General features: G+C 44.1%; 1 protein-coding gene across 10 annotated transcripts in view; it reads right to left on the bottom strand.

The window, feature by feature from the left end:
- Positions 1–19,081, bottom strand: part of BICD1 (BICD cargo adaptor 1) — a 194,597-nt gene that overhangs the window by 105,422 nt on the left and 70,094 nt on the right. For 4 of the 10 annotated variants that reach the window (XM_077339927.1, XM_077339929.1, XM_077339926.1 and 1 more), the window contains exons 5-7: positions 16,850–17,941; positions 13,918–14,069; positions 10,905–11,112 (exon numbers count right to left, since the gene is read on the bottom strand). In XM_077339927.1, coding sequence (XP_077196042.1) covers positions 10,905–11,112; positions 13,918–14,069; positions 16,850–17,941 — 1,452 coding nt within the window. Of the gene's footprint in view, positions 1–9,473; positions 9,665–10,794; positions 11,113–13,917; positions 14,070–16,849; positions 17,942–19,081 lie in introns of those variants that run through there. The other 6 variants (XM_077339919.1, XM_077339922.1, XM_077339924.1 and 3 more) reach the window with 4 other exon arrangements.

The raw sequence follows: 19,081 nt of genomic DNA on the forward strand, positions 1-19,081 counted from the left end.
AAAAACCCATGCCGAAGAACTGGGGCAAAGAATCTTTGCCACAATGAAACAGATGCAGATTGCAAACAGGATCCAAGAGCAACTAACATTGCAATCCTAAACAGATCCTCTACTAGCCTCCCACTAGCCATTTAGATTGTTCGAGAACTTGGACCCCTGGGGCATTGAATAAGTAATTTACTAAAGAAACTCATTGCGCTTAGAGAGGAGGCCAATTAAATTCTATTGAGTCTACAGGCTCAAAAGGACATCAAGATGGCATTGTTAGCCATGCCCAATGGAAAGTATCAGAAGTGATTTGTCATTATGATAGGTTCCTCTCCTGTTCAACGGAGGGAATTGCAGCAAAACCTTATCTGTGGTTAAAAGAAATCTTTCCTGCAGTGTTTGGGGGGCTAATATGCAATTCCATGCAGGCAGTTTGAAGAGGTAAGAGAATGCTTAACCATTTCCTCTCAAGCCTCTTCCCTGATTTAAACCCTTACCCCCATCTTACCACTGCAGCTTGCTCCATGTGGACAAGACAGGAGTAGACACTTGCATGTTAAAAAACTGTAGAGGACTCTGGAGTTTCCTCTATTCTGGCTCTGACTTGCAGGACAATTTATTGGATTTGCAGCCCCAGGTTAAAGGTCACAAAACCAAGAAAGTGTTTAAGCAGTAGCCCAGCAAGACTGTCTAGGGCAGGGGTACTGGCAAGGGCTCATGGGAATTGTAGTCCATAGATACCCGTAGAGCCATAATTTGGCCATGCCTGGTCTAGGGCATACTCAATGAAAGGTGAATAACTGCATGAAGCTCTCTGCACACTGTTGAATAAACAGAGTAGCTATAACACAACCGTGTCATATAGAGACAAATGACTGGAAAAACATGGGTTCAAAGCTCCACTTGAAGGATCCAAAAGAGAAAGAATTGAATCAAACAACTGCTTTTGAAAACCACGCATATTCATGATGCTGATGGGGAACATTTTGCAATACTATGATATGTACTGCCAATAGAAATTATTTTGTAAATCTCTTATAGACATATTAAAATACTAGCCTTTGCAAACACCAGTTAGAGATGCTTTGCTAGTAGGAATAGATGCTTTGTTAGCACATTCTTGTTCTGTTAGAACATTATTCAGCTTCTAGCTCAAGGGGCCTCTTTCTCTATCTAAGACATAAGCCTACAGGTGAACCGAGGGTCACTATCCTAGTGAGGGCCTCAATGTAAACATGAAGCCTCAGGCCTGGAAGTCTTCACAGAGAAGCTAATGGATAGATAAGCTAACAGCTCACCAGCTTAAAGGTAAAGGTAAAGGTATCCCCTGTGCAAACACCGGGTCATGTCTGACCCTTGGGGTGACGCCCTCCAGCGTTTTCATGGCAGACTCAATACGGGGTGGTTTGCCAGTGCCTTCCCCAGTCATTACCGTTTACCCCCCAGCAAGCTGGGTACTCATTTTACCGACCTCGGAAGGATGGAAGGCTGAGTCAACCTTGAGCCAGCTGCTGGGATTGAACTCCCAGCCTCATGGACAGACAGCTTCAGCTAGCATTTCTGCTGCCTTACCACTCTGCGCCACAAGAGGCTCTACTCACCAGCTTATCAAAGACAAATAAACCTTTTTACTAAAAGCAAGAGATGCCAACTTCACAAGAAACAAGAGACCCTCGGAGTGTCAGAATGGAATGCAGGTAGATTGATGACGCTGTATGATATAGGAAAAGGTGTTGTTATAAGAAGATTAATGATGCCCTATGTTATGTTAAAAGGGTATATAAGGTAATTGCTGTCATGAACCCCGATTCATGCCATCCAGGGCTTCTTCTATTCCTGCATTCTTCACACCTTCCTACTCTCCCTGGCCGGCTCTGGCCAAGGCCATAAAGCAATAAACCTGTCCTCTGGGATCCTTACTCCCTTCCTTTCCCAGCGGGAGAGGCACTATGTGAATGTATCAATCTTACTGTAAGTGTCCTTGCGGAGACAACTCAAAGTCTCAACAATACGCAAACTGCTTGATAAGATTCCGGGCCATCTGGCAGCTTGGGAACCCACTCTCCCCTGCCATCCTTTCCACTCTCCCGCCGAAATACCTTCGCCCCCCTCCCTTATTTGGTGAACCCTATAACTACCCCACCTGTCCCCCTTGTACTTTGTTATTATCAAGATCTTTGCTTAGGAAGATCTTGGCATGCTTTAGCTTTCTGTGGACTTTGCCTAATAAAGCTCTTCTTGGAAATTTGCCACTGGCTGTTGGCTTTCGGATGTGCTTTCACTTGGGACTCCACAGGCTGGGCTCAGCCTGATTCCTGACAATTGCATGTGTCGGTAGAAGATAGATACCAGTGTCAATAGAAAACAGAAGATGGTAAGAGGCCTGGTATATGTCATGACTCACGCATGACCACGTGTTAATTATGTTAAGGTTTATGATTAATTAACAATGGATGGATTTTCTGCGTAAATATAACTCATGGTAAATGCTCTGTACGGCATTCCATCTGAGCCCTTGGAACCCGTCCACATAGTTCTTGGCCCAATAAACTATGCTGTTTTTCCTTTTGAGACCTTGCCTTTCTCCCTAATTGGGAACTGGGGAAGACGAAGGGGGCACAACACACTGAGCATGTGTAAGTGATTGTATAGGGCTGTTGTTGTTTTATCCCGGCTGTGGCAGTCTATATAGAATGGAACAATGAATGGGAGATGGCCCCGTACACAGGTCTAGACAGATGAATAGAGGACTGAATTTGGCATACTGCAATTCTGTAGCCTTCTGTAAATTAAGTGCCAGCTTCTTAATAAATAAAAAGACAAATCCACTAGAATTAACAAATGGAATCTGTGCATGGAGAAGGCATTTGCTATGCTCAGAGCCTCTCCTTGATCCTCCCAACTCCCCTCAAACATGGTGCTCAATTTAAAACTTCCTAGTTTAATCAAGTTCCAATCCACCATGAAATCCAAATGCAGACATCTCAGTAGTCTTTTTATTCCCTATAAACTAGGGATCCTGGCAGTGCAAGCTTATGCAGGATTATGCATCGAAACTCAAACCAGAATTGAATTTTTCTCCACCAGCTTGATATAGCAATTAGGAGCAGCAGCTTTTAATGTGGTGAGACAGGTTTGATTCCTGCTTCTCCACATGCAGCCAGCTGGGTGACCCTGGGCCAGTCACGGTTCTCTTATGAGCTGTTCTCACAGAGTCCTGTCAGAGCTCTCTCAGCCCCACCTACTTCACAGGGTGTCTGTTGTGGGGAGAGGAAGGGAAGGAGATTGTAAGCCACATTGAGACTCCTTCGGAAAGTGAAAAGCAAGGTATTAAAGTTAATCCTTCTTCGTCAAGTTTCATTTTTGGACAGGATTGCCAGTTCAAGGAAGGGAAATACCTGGATATTTGGGGGGTGAAGCCTGGGGAGGGTAGAAGGAAGCGTTACCATGTGCACCCTCCAAAGCAACCATTTTCTCCAGGGGGACTGACCTTGGCTGTCTGGAAATCAACAGTAATCTCCAGGTGCCACCTGAAGGTTAGAAACCCTAAAGGAGAACAAGAATTCCACTAAATCCAACAGAAGGAACCATTATTACAACAGAAGCTCCAACATGGTTCCAAAGGATTACAGTTCATAATCAAGGGCGGCTGCAACTTTTCCAGCTTGTCAACACAACTGCACCAAGCATTGTGGTACAGCAGATTGGTTATGTGATTATTCCATCCTAGACATGCCTGAGATTTGTCAGGTCAGGAGAGGAGAACATCAATATAATAACCCTGCAGTGTTGCGTGGCTCCAAAGCCCTTAATTTCCAGATGACTGAACAAAGACTCAGATCCGCAAGGACATTTTTCTTATGTGGCTCTTGTGTAGCTTCGTTTCATTCCGATAAGGCACAGGCCAGAGAACTCCTTAGAGCAGGGGTAGTCAAACTGCGGCCCTCCAGATGGCCATGGACTACAATTCCCATGAGCCCCTGCCAGCATTCGCTGGCAGGGGCTCATGGGAATTGTAGTCCATGGCCATCTGGAGGGCCGCAGTTTGACCACCCCTGCCTTAGAGACTGCAGGCTAAACTCCATAAAGGTCAGATTTAATCCATTTGCAGAACAGCTCTGTGTGCCCCACAAATTCCTGGGTGCTGCAGTTCTGCAGTAAAATTGTCAAACTGTATCCTGTATAATCTCCAAACCATAAAATTACAGCATTTCTACATTTTACTCTGATGTATCTTCCAGCCCATCTCTCTCCTTGCATACACACACACATCCAAGAAGATAGGTGGGTAGCCATGTTGGTCTGGAGCAGTAGAACAAATTTAGAGTCCAGTGGCATCTTTAAGACCAACAAAGTTTTATTCAAAGTATTCAAGATATATATACCTCGAATAAAACTCTGTTGGTCTTAAAGGCACCACTGGACTCTGTCAGGATTGTAGAATCTCTGTCATAAATTAGCTTGAGTTCCTCCATGTCAGTTATATTGCTTTATATTGCTTGGCGCCTGGTTGCCCCAGGTCCTGTATTCTTGCTAACCATAAAAGTGAATAATTTGTTTATGTAACATTATCACATGTTGTGGCCTCTCGGCAGAGCCTAGGTTTGTTGTCACCTCCTCAAGGCTATGAGAATGTATTTCTGTTTTTCTTACACATGTGTCTTTTCTCTGGCTCCCCTCCCTTGGGAACTGTTAAGTTTTGGGCGGGAGAATTGTATTGATAAGCTGAGGCAAATCTGTACTCTAGTCAGATTTGACTTTTCAGTCCTTTGGCGTGTAGTACTTTCCAATAAAGCTTTCTTTAATTAAGAAGCCTGTTGTGAGTTCTCTGCACGTTTGACAGACTCTACACACCTCCAAGTACTTTTAATGGATTTATAGCTATATGCAGGGAGTTATGCTTCTTTTGGGAGGGACTGGGATCCACAGAGAAATGGGAATGGAAGCCTATTTCTAAAAACACAATGACAAAAATTGGAATCTATTGGGAAAGATTGTGCCTGTAGAAGCAGCTGCTGAAAAGGCTTTGGTTTTCTAAATCTTTAGCAGAAACTATATTTCACTGTACTTTCTGCAACAGCCTTTCTTCAAAAATGAGGCTCTGGGGACAACTTTTTCAGATAGAGAAAACACATGACACTCATTTCTGTCAATATTTGCCATTTCTCAAGAACAATTTTTTAATCCTCTACACAAAAATGAAATGAAATGCTTTCACCGTGTCACAATTCACTTGCATCGCTAGGACGGAGGTGTCATAAACCCCGATTCATTCCTGTTTCTTTTCCTGCCTCGTAAAACTGTAAATCTGTCTGCTGGCTTCATGACTCCCCTGCTTTCCCAGTGGGGCGTCGCTATCTGCTTACCTTATCAAATTGCTCCTATGGCCTTGTAGAGACAGTGGAGACTCAACAGAAATGTAACTGCTGGGATCAAAGCCGAGCCATCTGGCCTGGCTGGGAATTCTTGCACCTTAGGTGCCCTGTGCTCTTCCGCCTAAATGCTTAAGCCCCCCTCCCCTATTGACTGTGCCCTAATTTAATTTTTTGATAGGATTGCCAAGATGTGTTTATTGTATCTTCATAACTGCCAAGATCTTTGTTCAGGAGATCTTGGTTTTTCTAGCAACTCCGTAGTTTCTGTTTAATAATGTTCTTCCTTGGATTCTCGACTGCCTGTTGAATCTTGGATGTCTCTTTATCACGGACTCTACTGTGAGTCTGATTCAGCCTGATTCCTGATAGGAGGTCACACACTATTTCTAGACCTTTATGAATGAAACTTTGAATTTCAGAAATCTTGAAGTTTCCGTAGTAGCTATAGGTTCCCAAAGTAGCTTCAGGAACATGGGGCTGAACAGAACCATTCCAGACCTTTCCTTGTCCCAACTGTCACTGCATAATCATGCCCTGGCCACCCAGACTCCCCTCCCCCCGATACATTTGCCAGTTATTTGGAAACCATTGCTGGATGGTTAGAGCACAGCCATCTGAAACACAACCCCTCTAAGATGGAGGTCCTGTGGTTGAGCAGGAAAAGTGCAGGACAGAAAGCTTGTCTTCCCACCTTTGCAAGGGCACAACTTAACATATCACCCACAGAAGGGAACTTGGGAGTGATCCTGGATGCCTCCCTTATGATGGAGGCACAGGTCACAGGGATAGCGTGCATGGCGTTTTATCATCTTCGCTAAGCACAGCTACCAGAGATCTACCTGCCCCCAAACTGCCACAGTGATCCATGTGATGGTCATCTCTAGACTAGATTTCTGTAACTTGCTCTACACTGGCCTACTCTTGTCCTTGACCCAAAAACTCCAGCTGGTGCAGAATGCAGCTGCTAGGGTCCTCACTGGTTCATCTTGGAGGGCCCACATCCAGCCAGTGCTGAGGCAGCTGCACTGTTTTGCCCCAGATTAATTTCAAGATCTTGGTTCTGACCTTTAAGGCCATTAGTGGCTTGGGCCCAGCCTATCTGAGGGACCGCTTGTCTGCTTATGCCCCCCGCAGAGCTCTTCACTCTGTGGTTCTGGCCCCGACCTGGTGGAATGAGCTTCCGGGAGAGCTGAGGGCCTGTTCCGCGCCTGCGTGGTTGCGCCCGCCGTTGCACTGCCGGGCGTTGGCACAAGCCTAACAGTGTGCCCTTCAAGTCATCTGTTTCCTATAAGGGAACTGGTCTTTGCCATCTGGAGATTCATTGTAATTCCAGCAAATCTTCAAACCCCACCTATAGGTTGGCAACCTTATTCCTTGCTTTTTCTTTTTCTCTCTATTTTTGACTACTGCTATTTGTGGCTGGGAAGGTGAGACACAAGGAAAAGAAGTCAGAAATTTTGTATGTTCCCATTAAGTGCTTAAGGATACCCAAGAAGGTATTTGTTAAGAGTACAATAAAATAAACATTTCTTGTGGTAGATCAGAATGATGGTCAAAACTCAAGATCTAAATTAGGTAAATATAATTTTTCAGAAACTGGGCAGTTGAAACATTAAGTCCTTAAGAACTGAAAACCCAGATTATGAGTTCTACAGAAAGCACACCAATTTTGATAATAATTATTGCTCCATTTCTACGGTGTAATTGTGAGTGCTGGATTATTGCTATGATGAAACGCATTACAGTTTGTACTTGGTCTCGGTTGCATATAATGGATATAGTGTGAAATTCCTACAGAGTGCTTCTTCTCAATCATGTGCTGCATTTGGCAAAGTTGTACAGCTGCAGCAACTTTTTGAAAAGTGGAATATAAATACAAGGGGTTATATCAAACAAGCAGGATACAGGGAAGACATTTTATTAAGGCAGCATATGATATTATTTTTAAAAAGTAATGTGGATAATTTAAAATATTAAACTTACTTTTGAGTGCCTTTCACAGTAAAGTATAAATTTTGTACTGCATTAATTTATGGCTTTACATTTTTGTGGTATGCCTAAATCCGCTGCTTAGCCGGAGTATCTAGGTAGCGCTTTTTATCATATTTGACAGATCGTGTCTTGTTCCAACATGTAGCTTTGTAGCAGAAGGTTTGTTATCTGATGTATTCCAAGAGGAGATTTAAGATTTGCTTTCTTGCTGGCACTTGTAACATATTGGCCTTTAAAGCCCAAAGTATGTGTGGGGTAGAGACAGCTGATAAAGTGAATTTTTCCTCTATCTCCCAAAATACTAGAAGTCAAGGACATCCAGTGAGGCTGAGGGGCAGAAGATTCAGGCAGTAGATCAAAAAGAAATACTTTGTTACATAATGAGTGATTAAAATGTAGAATTTGCTGCCAGAGGATGTAGTGATGGCCACAGGAATACTCAGTTTCCAAAGAGAATTAGATACATTCATGGAGGATAAGAATCAGTAACTACCAGCCATGGTTACTAAAGGAAACCTCCACTTTCAGAGGCAGTAAATTTATGAAACTGGGTGCCAGGAGGCAATATTAGAGCAAGGTCTCAGCCTCTATGTCCTGTTGTTGGCCCTCCACAGGAACTGGTTGGCAATAGTGTGAGAAGGAATATTGGACTAGAGCAGCCTTTCTCAACTTTACTACCATTGAGAAACCCCCAAAACGTTCTTCAGGCTTTGAGAAAACACAGAAGTGGCGCAATCATGCAGAATATGGTTGGGAAGCAGAGCTGTGGCCACGCCCACTCGGGGCTCCTCCCCTTCCCACCCCCTCCAGGACCAACATTGGCCACAGAGGAGGTCAGATCGACATGGCCATATATGATATCACCAGATAAATGTTTAACAAATTAAAAATATAAACATTAATTAACTCCCACCCACTTAGGAACCCCTTCCAGGGCTGTAAAAGACCCCAGGGTTGCACGAAACCCTGGTTAAGATAGCCTGGATCAGATAGATGACTGCTTTGATCCAGCAGTCGGTGCTCTTCTTATGTTCTTAAGGTGATTCTGAAGTTAAAGTTTTAAATATTTCCTTTATGAGCAAAGGGTTAATGCTGTCATCTATACGTAGTTTAGTATTTCAGCTGCAAGAGTTGTACAAGGCTTCCATTAAATACTAAACCACGGACAATTATATATAACATTTGCATAGCCTTTTCCCTCTGGTTTACCGTTTTTAAAATTCTCAGTATGCAACGAGGACTGGTGATAAATCAAGAGTAAATTTCAAGTCAGTGGTCACAATCCAACATAGGGCCTGGCACGCATAAGCTCAAGGACATCATCTGTGATAATTAACCCCTGGAAACCATTTTCAATAAGGTTGACAACTTCAAGTTGGGAAATTCCTGGAGTTCTGGGAGTGAAGTCTGGGGAGGGCAAGGTTTGGGGAGGAGAGAGAGACCTCAATGGGCTATAATGCCATAGATTCCACCCTCCAAAGTAGCCAGGCTCTCTAGGGTAATATATCTCTGGAGATCTCCTAGGCCTACCTGGTAGTATGAAAACTCATTTTACAATTTTCATGATTAAGCAAGGTTTTTTTAATATATATATACATTTTTTTCTCTAGCCCTATGTATCCTTTTATCCTTAGAATGGGTGATGGAAACATCTTGGGAAAATCACATATACCAGCTATGGGGAAAAACATATTAATGTGTATTGTGTAGCCCAATTTTGTGGCCTCTCCCACACGGCACCTCTTTCATTTCACCAATTTATTCTTTTGTCAAATGGGTTCAAATGAGATACAAAACTAAAGTTAGCCCTGGAGGGGTAAACAGACACAACTCCTGTTGAAATTAGCAATGGTGTCTACTCTGATATGGAGAATTGTGACTCACTGAATTTTTGTTTCCTCATATATTTGCCTGGAATGCTCAAATTGCCCCCTCCAGATTAGCCCCACTGCCTTCAGCTGAACGACTCCGAAAACAGTCTAAGGATGCTGACCTATAACATTAAGAGTCAGGTGAATGTGCCCAAATTAAAAATGGAATATGCAGTGCTTGGAAAGGATTCAGCCTATACTCAGCAAATCATTTTGCACTACATGCACCCAAGGAAAAAATGTTTACCTGGGATGGCCACAGTTAACCTTTTTTCCTTGCTGAGACGGTGCCCATGGAAGAATTCATTCATGGAGGGGGAGCCCCTCAGAAGAAATGATTCTGTGGAGGTGTGATCAGGGGGGGCTCTTAATAAAGGCAGTAGGTAGGTCCCTGAAGTCCTGGGATGGCTCTGATCACAAGGGGAAGGTGAGAATAGTCTTGCAGGAGATCCAAGAAAAAATACATACGGAAACAAAAGAGTTTTTACTTTACTTACTGAGCAATGGCCCCGTGAATGACAATATCACACTATTTTTTCCTCTAAAAAAGCAGACCAATTTTTGCCGTCACTCCCTATTATTGCCTCCACCCCCCCCCCAAAGGAGATATATCTCACAGTTAACATTTGTCAATGAGATATGCAAGCCCACACGAGTTGTGACCTCTGAAGCTAAGCATGGATCACAAGCCACATGTGATAGCCCACCATCGCTTTCATATCACCTTTACTGCCTGCTGGGGAGTGCTGTAAGAAGGGTGTTGTTGAACCCCTGCCAAGCCTTAATACAATTGGTAGGCTACACGTGGCAAAGTGAGCCACAAATTGTGCCAGCCGGAGTTAAGCCCTCAGCTTCCTCCTCCCACAGTCACGATTTCACAATTTAACTCTTTAATTATTATTTTGTATTTACACTCAACGAACATTATTTACAGTACTTTCATTTAACATTTACACCAAACAAACAGTACAGAGGCAGCACAGGTTTGCCCAAAAAGCCTCCAAGTGGGAGAAATCTTGTTCTGATTCTGTTGCTGGTAGTTATTCCCCAAAGGACTGAGCATTTCCCCCACAGTCTTCTACCTATTCTCTTCCCCTCCCTTCCCCAAATTGACAGGATGAAATCATATGAGATGTCACTCTAGCATTTGCGCCTGAACATTTGCTCATTTTAACACAAGTTGGGAAACACAACGATGGAGCATACACAGTCCTATCCTCATTCCCACACTGAAGAGAAAGAGGCTAGCTAATCAGCACCATAGTTTATCAGAAAGAGATCAATTGGTTGTGCTGTTTGGACACAGCCCTTTCCCTACAGAGGGACACTTTTGCCATACATAAAGCAGACACATTCAAGACATAGAGGATATGCTGAAATGATCAACAACCATATTTAAAATGAGAATATGGGCAGGTGAGATTAGAAGCACTCTTCGTCACGGTTTAAATTTCAAGAAGCCTCTCCCATCCCCAACCCAAATATATCACGTATATTTGCAATTCAGTGGATGACCTTAGTTCAAGTCAGGCCACCGCACTGTACTATAAAGATGACTGCATGCATACCTTTTCCTCTGAATGCCACTGCTGAGCAGTATGTTTGGTTGCTGTGGGCCCTGACTATGCAGGAGGAAAGTGTCTATGGTTGGCACGGTGGCTGATGCCTCCTCACTTACTTTAGGGCTGCCGATCTTGCTCTTTCCAAGTTTGCCTTTGCTCCGCCGGGACTGCTCGTGATCAAACTCTAAGTCTTCCAGGCGTTGTGTGAGGGCGAGTTTTTGCTGGATAGCCATCCGCAGCAAAGAGTTCAGGGTCTTCTTCTCATCCTCTGCAGCAGCCAATTGCCTCTGCATCTCATCCAGTTGTGTGACGTACTCATCACACCTGGAGAAAACAACATTGTGGGGATGGTGGGAGATCATTGTGAGATGGTAGGAGCTACTGGGGAAAATATCAGCCTAGTCCACCCTTCCAGTTAAGGCAGTGGTCCCCAAGCCCCGGTCCGGGGACTGATGCCAGTCCGTGGATTAGTCGGTACCAGGCCGCGGCTCCTCCTCATCCTCCTCCCTGGCTGCTGCCCTGCCACTCTGCCGCCGGCTCACTTTTGGTGCTCTCCAGTGGCCACCATGGCTGGGGCTCCCCCTCGGCATGGCACTGTGCAGCTGCTGCTGGCAGCGCCCCCCAGTGGACGGTGAGAAGTCAGGGGCGCTGGCAGAAAAGCATGTGGAGCAGGGGCTCAGGCGGCGGCAACAACGTCCCTCGGCAAAAGACTACCCACACCCCGGGCCTCAGTAAAATGATCAAGTGTTGACCAGTCCCTAGTGATAAAAAGGTTGGGGACCACTGAGTTAAGGAGTAGATCTCTATCAGAAATCCTACCCCTAACCAAGATACTTCCTTCTCTTGCACTGCTTTGCTTCTGATGATCGCATACGTCGAAATATCAGCTAAAATTATTCCCACCGGCTTTGATCACAGGAATTTCTACTGGGAGGGTTTATTTGTTAACAAAGCAGTCCCTCGCAGCAATGCCTGTGATCAAAGCCAATAAAGATGATTTAAGCTGACATTTCCAAGTAGCTGATGTTGCTACCTTCAGCCACTGGCCCTAGTCTGATGCTGCTTTATACAATCCGAAAGAAGACAGAAGTCCTCAGTTTGCCACTATGACTGGACCGTTGTTCATTTCTGCCATGGACCTAGTATGACATCTTCTCAAAAGCACTAGAGCACTACTTTGGAAAGATCAATTCACAGCATTAGAAATAACCCTGGAAGAACACAGAAGACCCACTTAACTATGAGTGTATAGTAAAGCAGGGGTAGTCAACCTCCAGATATCCATGGACTACAATTCCCATGAGGCTCATGGGAGTTGTAGTCCATGGACATCTGGAGGACCACTGGTTGACTACCCCTGTGGTAAAGGATGTTTTTGAGGATATTTTAACAGATCTGTTCAAATGAGTAGCCATGTTGGTCTGAAGTAGCACAATAAAATCAGAATCCAGTAGCACCCTTAAGACCAACAAAGATTTATTCAAGGCGTGAGCTTTTGAGTGCAAGCTGAGACTGAGGAAGAGTGCTTGCACTCGAAAGCTCACACCTTGAATAAATCTTTGTTGGTCTTAAAGGTGCTACTGGATTCTGAATTTTTTTAACAGATCTACTTATGGAAGACACAGTATATTGAGATGAGGGCCACAGGCATTTAAATGTTAGGGTTACCGAATACAAGCAACCTTTCAGTGTTGTTAACATCCTGATGTTATGAACCACCTCAATATTTATTTAAATCCTGCATCTGTATTTATTTATAGTCTGCTCCTGTAGCCAGAATGTTTTCATCTTGAAAAGAGCTAATGCCCATGAAATTACATGCATGCCCCACCCATCAGTTAGCCAGCAAGGCAATGCCACAATATGTACTGGTTAAAAGAGGCAACTTCTAATCTGGAGAGCCAGGTTTGATTCTCTGCTCTTCCACATGCAGCCAGCTGGGTGACTTTGGGGTAGTCACAGTCCTGTTAGAGCTGTTCTCAGCCTCAAATACCACACAGGGTGTCTTTTGTGGGGAGAGGAAGGAAGGTGACTGTAAACTGCTTTGGAACTCCTTCAGGTAGTGAAAAGCCAGGTATAAAAACCAACTCTTCTTCTTCTTCCATATATGTGTATGTAACAGAGCTTCTTTGTTGATGTAAGACAAAATTACTTCTTCAGTTATCCCCCTCTCATTCATACTGAAATTTTGACCTGCATTTCCATGATTTACATATTTGAGAAACTGGGATAATTGGCTTATATCCTTAGGGCAATTAAGTGAATGTAGTGACATAATACATTTAAACATTAGTAATGGACGTGACCCATTCACGTTTTAAACTAAAGCAGCTCAAGGGAGCCAAGACATTATGTCATTGTATTAGTCATCTACTGGAGGGAAACATATTTCATTACATTGAAAGCCGAGGCTGTTTGCTTACAAGAACTCTAATTACAATCCACGCACCGTGTTTGGAAAGCCATATTGTTCTGCACTTACATGGCCTTTGCCACTATGGCTTATCAGGAATTCAAAACGGCTTTGTTCAGAACCTTATTAAAGGCTAACTGTCTTAAGACAACATTAAATAAATCAAGCAGCGACAATATCAGGTCCTTTTAGAAAGAGTCCATGAAATGGGACAGCAGGGCTGTGATCACTGCCCCCCAACACCTAATCCAGGGGTAGTCAAATTGCGGCCCTCCAGATGTCCATGGACCACAATTCCCATGAGCCCCTGCCAGCATTTGCTGGCAGGGGCTCATGGGAATTGTGGTCCATGGACATCTGGAGGGCCGTAGTTTGACCCTGACCTAATCTCTACAAGTTGATCTGAAGAGCTGAACAGAGCCTATAAACTGTAGAGAGGATTCAACCATCTTCTATGGAGACTTCTGTAGTTCTTCCTCCAACACAACAGTGACCCAAGTTGGACAAGGCTCTTTAGGCTGAAGGAAAGCTTCAAAGTTTCCTCACTGGAATGCCAGGATGGGGTAGGATCCAACACCTCCGTAAATTCATATCAATGTGTGGCGGTCAGGAGGCAGTGCCAATGGGTGCAATCCTGGCCGAATCCACAAAATTCCAGCATTTGCAAGGCATTGCTGCTACCCCCAAAAATAGCCAACTATGATGGCTTTCATTACCTGGTTGCAAACATGGCTCTCAAGGATGAGAAGGTTGCTGCATCTTCTTTCAATGCTTTCAACTCATTGCGCAGTTTTGTCATCGTTTCCGTCACCATGGCCTTCTCATTCTCATATTTATTCTTCAGATTAGCCAGGGCCACCTCAGCTGTCTGAAACCAAGGCACAGGCATTATTCATTTGTAAGGAAAATAAAATAAAATTACAACCTAAGACATAGGGTGACTAACTCTTAGGTTAGAAAATACCTGGAAATTTGTGAGTTGGACTTGAGGAAGAGGCATTTGGGAAAGGGAGGGGCTTGAATGACAAATAGGTATAATGTCTCAAAGTCCACCTTCCAAAGATGCCATTTTCTCCAGGTGAACTGATCTCTGTTGCCTGGAGAGCAGCTGTAATTCCAGGAGATCTCCAGCCACTACCTGGAGGCTGGCAACCTTACTAAGACACAGGCAGTGAAGTCCTAAGAACACTCGTACCCTTTCCAACCTCACTGACCAATGGATTTAGAAGGGCATAACTCTGTTTAAGATTGCTTTGTAGGTTCAGCTCTGCAATGACGTCTCACTGCCTGATCCAATGAGCCACTGGGACAGAAAATATACGGGAAGGATTGTGTGAAAAGACTGCTTCAACAACATCACAACTTGTACATTGTGCTAGCACTAGAAACTGATCCAGACCATTGTGATATCTCAGACCAGAATTAAGCACAAATTATAATTTTAAAAGCCCTAAACTCTGAAATCAAAGAACTTCCTCTAGGGAAAACTTCAAGGGATGATTTTCCGCTGTTTTTAATCCTTTCCCTACCAGATGTTTTTCTGTTGCAAATCACCCCCATCCAGTTTCACCGTGGGGTTCCAGATTCCCATGGGAATACATCTGGAACCCCATAATGGAAGAGAACCCAGCTTTGGGAGAAATTGCTACTTAACTGCCCTCTTGAAAAGCTACTTTTCCCCGGAGAAAAACAGCCACTGGGATAAAATAATGTACTTCTGTATAATATTTAGACACAACACCTGTGCCCATGTACAGAGTCAGAGTATTAGTTTCTCAATAGCCCATTTCAAGTATAGATTAAACCTGCTCAGCTTTTTTGGGAGGTAGCATTTAATCATGTTTTATTGTACTGGATTGTTAAGTAACCTGCCACGAGCCGGGGTGCTAGAGTGGCGGGTAATAAATCAAATAATAAATAAATAAATAAATATAGTTCAGGGACTACCTGATTCTGATGATTACATAAATTGGGCCTAAAATGTGATATGCTGCTACATAAACGATGCTTAAAATGGAACACAAAACACTGCATTGTTGCAAACTGTGTAATTCTTGATAGCACATTTATTTATTTGAAATATTTCTACCTTCCCTCCTTAGGGTATATAAAGAGGGGGAGCACATACATTTCCCCTTAGGTGTATAAATCCAGAAAATAAATGTTCCAGTCGAATTAAATCCAAGGTTATGGCTAGGACTATCATTTTTGAAAATCCATGGCTCTGTGCACGCTGTGATCTACAATGACCAAAAGCAAAACCACCATCTATATAAATGTTTTATGCCACACCATGCAATTAAGAACATAAAACAACAAGGTAAATCTGCTATGTAAATTTGCTGTGCATCAGCATGAATTCTTGGTGTCAATGTAAATAATTCATATCTTCTTGGAGTAATGCAGGCAGTTAAACAAAGACAATTAAGCACGAAAACAGATGAGAGGTAATGTTTTAATATTTATATCATGGGACCAGTGATGTTTCACAAGAGGATAACAGCAAACTGTGTGCAGAGAACAGCTTTCCATGGAAGTTCCTTCTGGGGGCCACGAGGCCAGGGGTCTTCAATCCCTGGTCCACAGCCCGGTACCGGGCCGCTAAGGCCATAGTACCGGGCCGCCAGCGGCCGCGCCTGCCTTCCCCCCCCCGCAGCGAGAGGGGGGGAAGAAGCAGGCACGGCCGCTGGCACGCCAGCAACGCAAACACACACATGCGGAGCCGCCGCACATGCGTGTTTGCGCCCCCTGCTGGCGAAAACGCGCACGTGCGGCTGTTCTGCGCATGCGCGTTAGCGCCACCTAGTAGCGAAAACGTGCATGTGCGGCAACTACGCGTGCGCGTTTACGTGCAGCTGCTGTGGCCGGGCCGCCGGCTCTCTCCCACCCTCGGAGGCGGTCCCCGACTACAAGAAGGTTGGGGACCGCTACACTAGGCAACATTCATCAGTTCTATTTACTTTACGAGGTTTATTATGCCAGCATCAATAGTGCCATACCAAGCTTCTCTTTTTTGTCTGAACCACTTTTTTTGTCTTTTTTGTCTTGTAGCCCAGCACACATATCCAATTCTACCTACTTAACTGACTACCTTTCCAGAATTTAAAAAAAAATGTAAATCAGACTTTTCAAATTGGATATGAAACCCCAAGAATGGTGATGGGAACACGTCAATGGATGTCCATAGTGTAGTTCCAAAATCATGAAAGTGGGATCAAAACCGAAAGAAGCACACCAGAGCTCAACCAGGGCCAGAGCCTTCTCTGTCCTGGCCCCTACCTGGTGGAACAAGCTCCATGAAGAGGTCAGGGCCCTTCCTGAACTTCCACAATTCTGTAGGGCCTGTAAAAGGGAGCTCCTCAATCAGGCATTTGGTTAGGCTGGCCGACCCAACAACATCTGCTGGGCCCCCATGTCCTCCATGACTCCATGTCAAAACCTCCAGAGGTTTCCCAGCCGGGAGCTGGTAACCCTATCCCCCACCCCACCGCCAGTGGCCAGGGAGGACCTGGAAACCCTACTCTAGCCACAACCTGGAGATTGCCAATCTTCCATAAATTTACATAAGTTAAGATACTCCTTAATGCTGTTAATTAAAACAGACCAATCACTGGTTTAACTGTAGATACACAATTAATAGACAGTTACCTGTTTGTTGGCTTTCAGTACTGCCCGGAGGGTTGCTATCTGCTCTCTTTTTGTACTCAACAGGGACTTGAGTTTCAATATTTCTTCCATTAAAGCTTCCTTGTCCTTATCGATCATGGGTGCCAGTTCACGGGCTGCCGCACGCTGCCGGGATAACTGCAGTGACCGGTCCACAGCCTTCTGCAAGTGCTTGATTTGGTCCCTGATTATGGCATTCAGGTTGTAAATATTCATTGGCTCCTTGCGAATGTCACTGGTGTCAGAAACTGGGGAGGAAGGAGGGGCGGTAATGACAGGAGAGATTGTGGGTGTCTTTGTTGGACTTTGCTCTTTGTTGGCTTCTAGGTTCTCTTTTGATATCTGCTCAGTGGGTGTCCTGGCTTCTGCTGGGGATGCCATTCCTCTCCTGGCAAGCCGAGGAGACAGAAGCCCTCTTGGATCATCAGGTCCCTTTAGGCTCCCACTCCTAGTGACTCTACTTTGCCTGTAATAATCCAACATAACCCTATTGGGAGTTTCATTGTTACACAGACATACATGGTGATAGAGCTGAGCCAGCTCCTCACTAAATGTCACCAGCTCATCCTGGGCTGTGTTGAGGGTATTATGGTTCTCGTTCGCCACCCCCGTAATCCTTTGCAACTCCTTTTCCAACAGGATCATTTTCTCATGGCTTTCCTTAGTGGACTTTTCCAGGTTTGTCACCTGTTCGTCATATATCTGGATCCTGCCCTCATATTTTGCCTTTTCTTCAGTGTAGTTTTCAACATACTTGTTATATTTCTCTTTTAAGGCCTTTATTTCGGCTTTCAGGTCAATCACCTCCGTAACAGCCACTTTGTACTTGCACTCAAGAATCTCTAAGCCGTTGATGTCCACTTCGTAATCGTGCGTTTCTTCACCAGAGTCTCGACCTTTCTCAAAGTCTACCTCCTTCATCTCCTTATTGCTCTGCAGGCCCCGCATAGCATTGACGTGTTCGGTGAGCCTGTGGACCCGTTCATGCTGCTCAGTTAGTGCCCCCTTCGTGTGCTCCAGCTGGGTTTGGGAATCCTGAAGATTAGCCAGGAGGATAGCTTTCTCACGTTCCACCTGTAATAATCCAAGGAAGAGATAGGAGACTTTCATTATCGGCGTTTCTAAATTCTAGGAATCCTAAAAAAACTTGAGGATGGAAAACGGAACCAGGTTTGCTGCAAAAGTCAAGAAGCAAGTTTCTCCTCCCATCCGAGGCCACAGAAACTATAGTTTCCAATATTTTGCAAAACGGTCTGCACTTCTGTTTACTGTTTTTATTTTAAACCAGTTAATGTATTACTGAGAGCTATATAATTTAACACACAGCAATAAAAACACACCTCCAAATTTAAATTGTAAAAACACAAAAAAATTGTTACCAAGTATTATCAACACTGTTGGCCTAGGTAAAGGTAAAGGTAAAGGTATCCCCCTGTGCAAGCACCGAGTCATGTCTGACCCTTGGGGTGACGCCCTCCAGCGTTTTCATGGCAGACTCAATATGGGGTGGTTTGCCAGTGCCTTCCCCAGTCATGACCGTTTACCCCCCAGCAAGCTGGGTACTCATTTTACCGACCTCGGAAGGATGGAAGGCTGAGTCAACCTTGAGCCGGCTGCTGGGATTGAACTCCCAACCTCATGGGCAAAGCTTTCAGACGGCTGCCTTATCACTCTGCGCCACAAGAGGCTCTTACTTTTGTTTGTTAATCTTACTGTTGGCCTACATATGTTTTAATACAAGATTTGGGTGAAAATGTAATTTGCTCAGCTGCATTATTAAAAAGTTCACTAATGTAACATCTCATGCATGAATGATACAACTTATTTGATGGAAGGTAATGAAATCAATGCTAATTAATTTTCCAAGGGGTGGCTTTTATCATTTCAAAATCTCAGCTACATAAAAGATGTTAATGTGTGCAGAATTTGAGACAGAGATATAATTAGGAGCAGTATTTCTTGCCCTGGGTTATAATTTTTTTAATTCGACATTTGTATTGCTTTTGTCATGCTTGGTACTGACAAATCATCAGTTAGAAACTCAGCTTATAAGCGAGTATATACGGTATGTACAAAAATCAAACTTTGTATCAACAGTATATGTAGATATACAGAGTGACAAACATTACATAGAGTACTTTAAATTTTAGTCACAGTAAAAGTGCTCACTCACAGGAAGAAGGGCAGAGAGACTGGAATTCTAAAGGGAATCCA

The sequence above is a fragment of the Paroedura picta genome, chromosome 5 (genome assembly GCF_049243985.1).
Source record: "Paroedura picta isolate Pp20150507F chromosome 5, Ppicta_v3.0, whole genome shotgun sequence".
Classification (NCBI taxonomy): Eukaryota; Metazoa; Chordata; class Lepidosauria; order Squamata; family Gekkonidae; genus Paroedura; species Paroedura picta.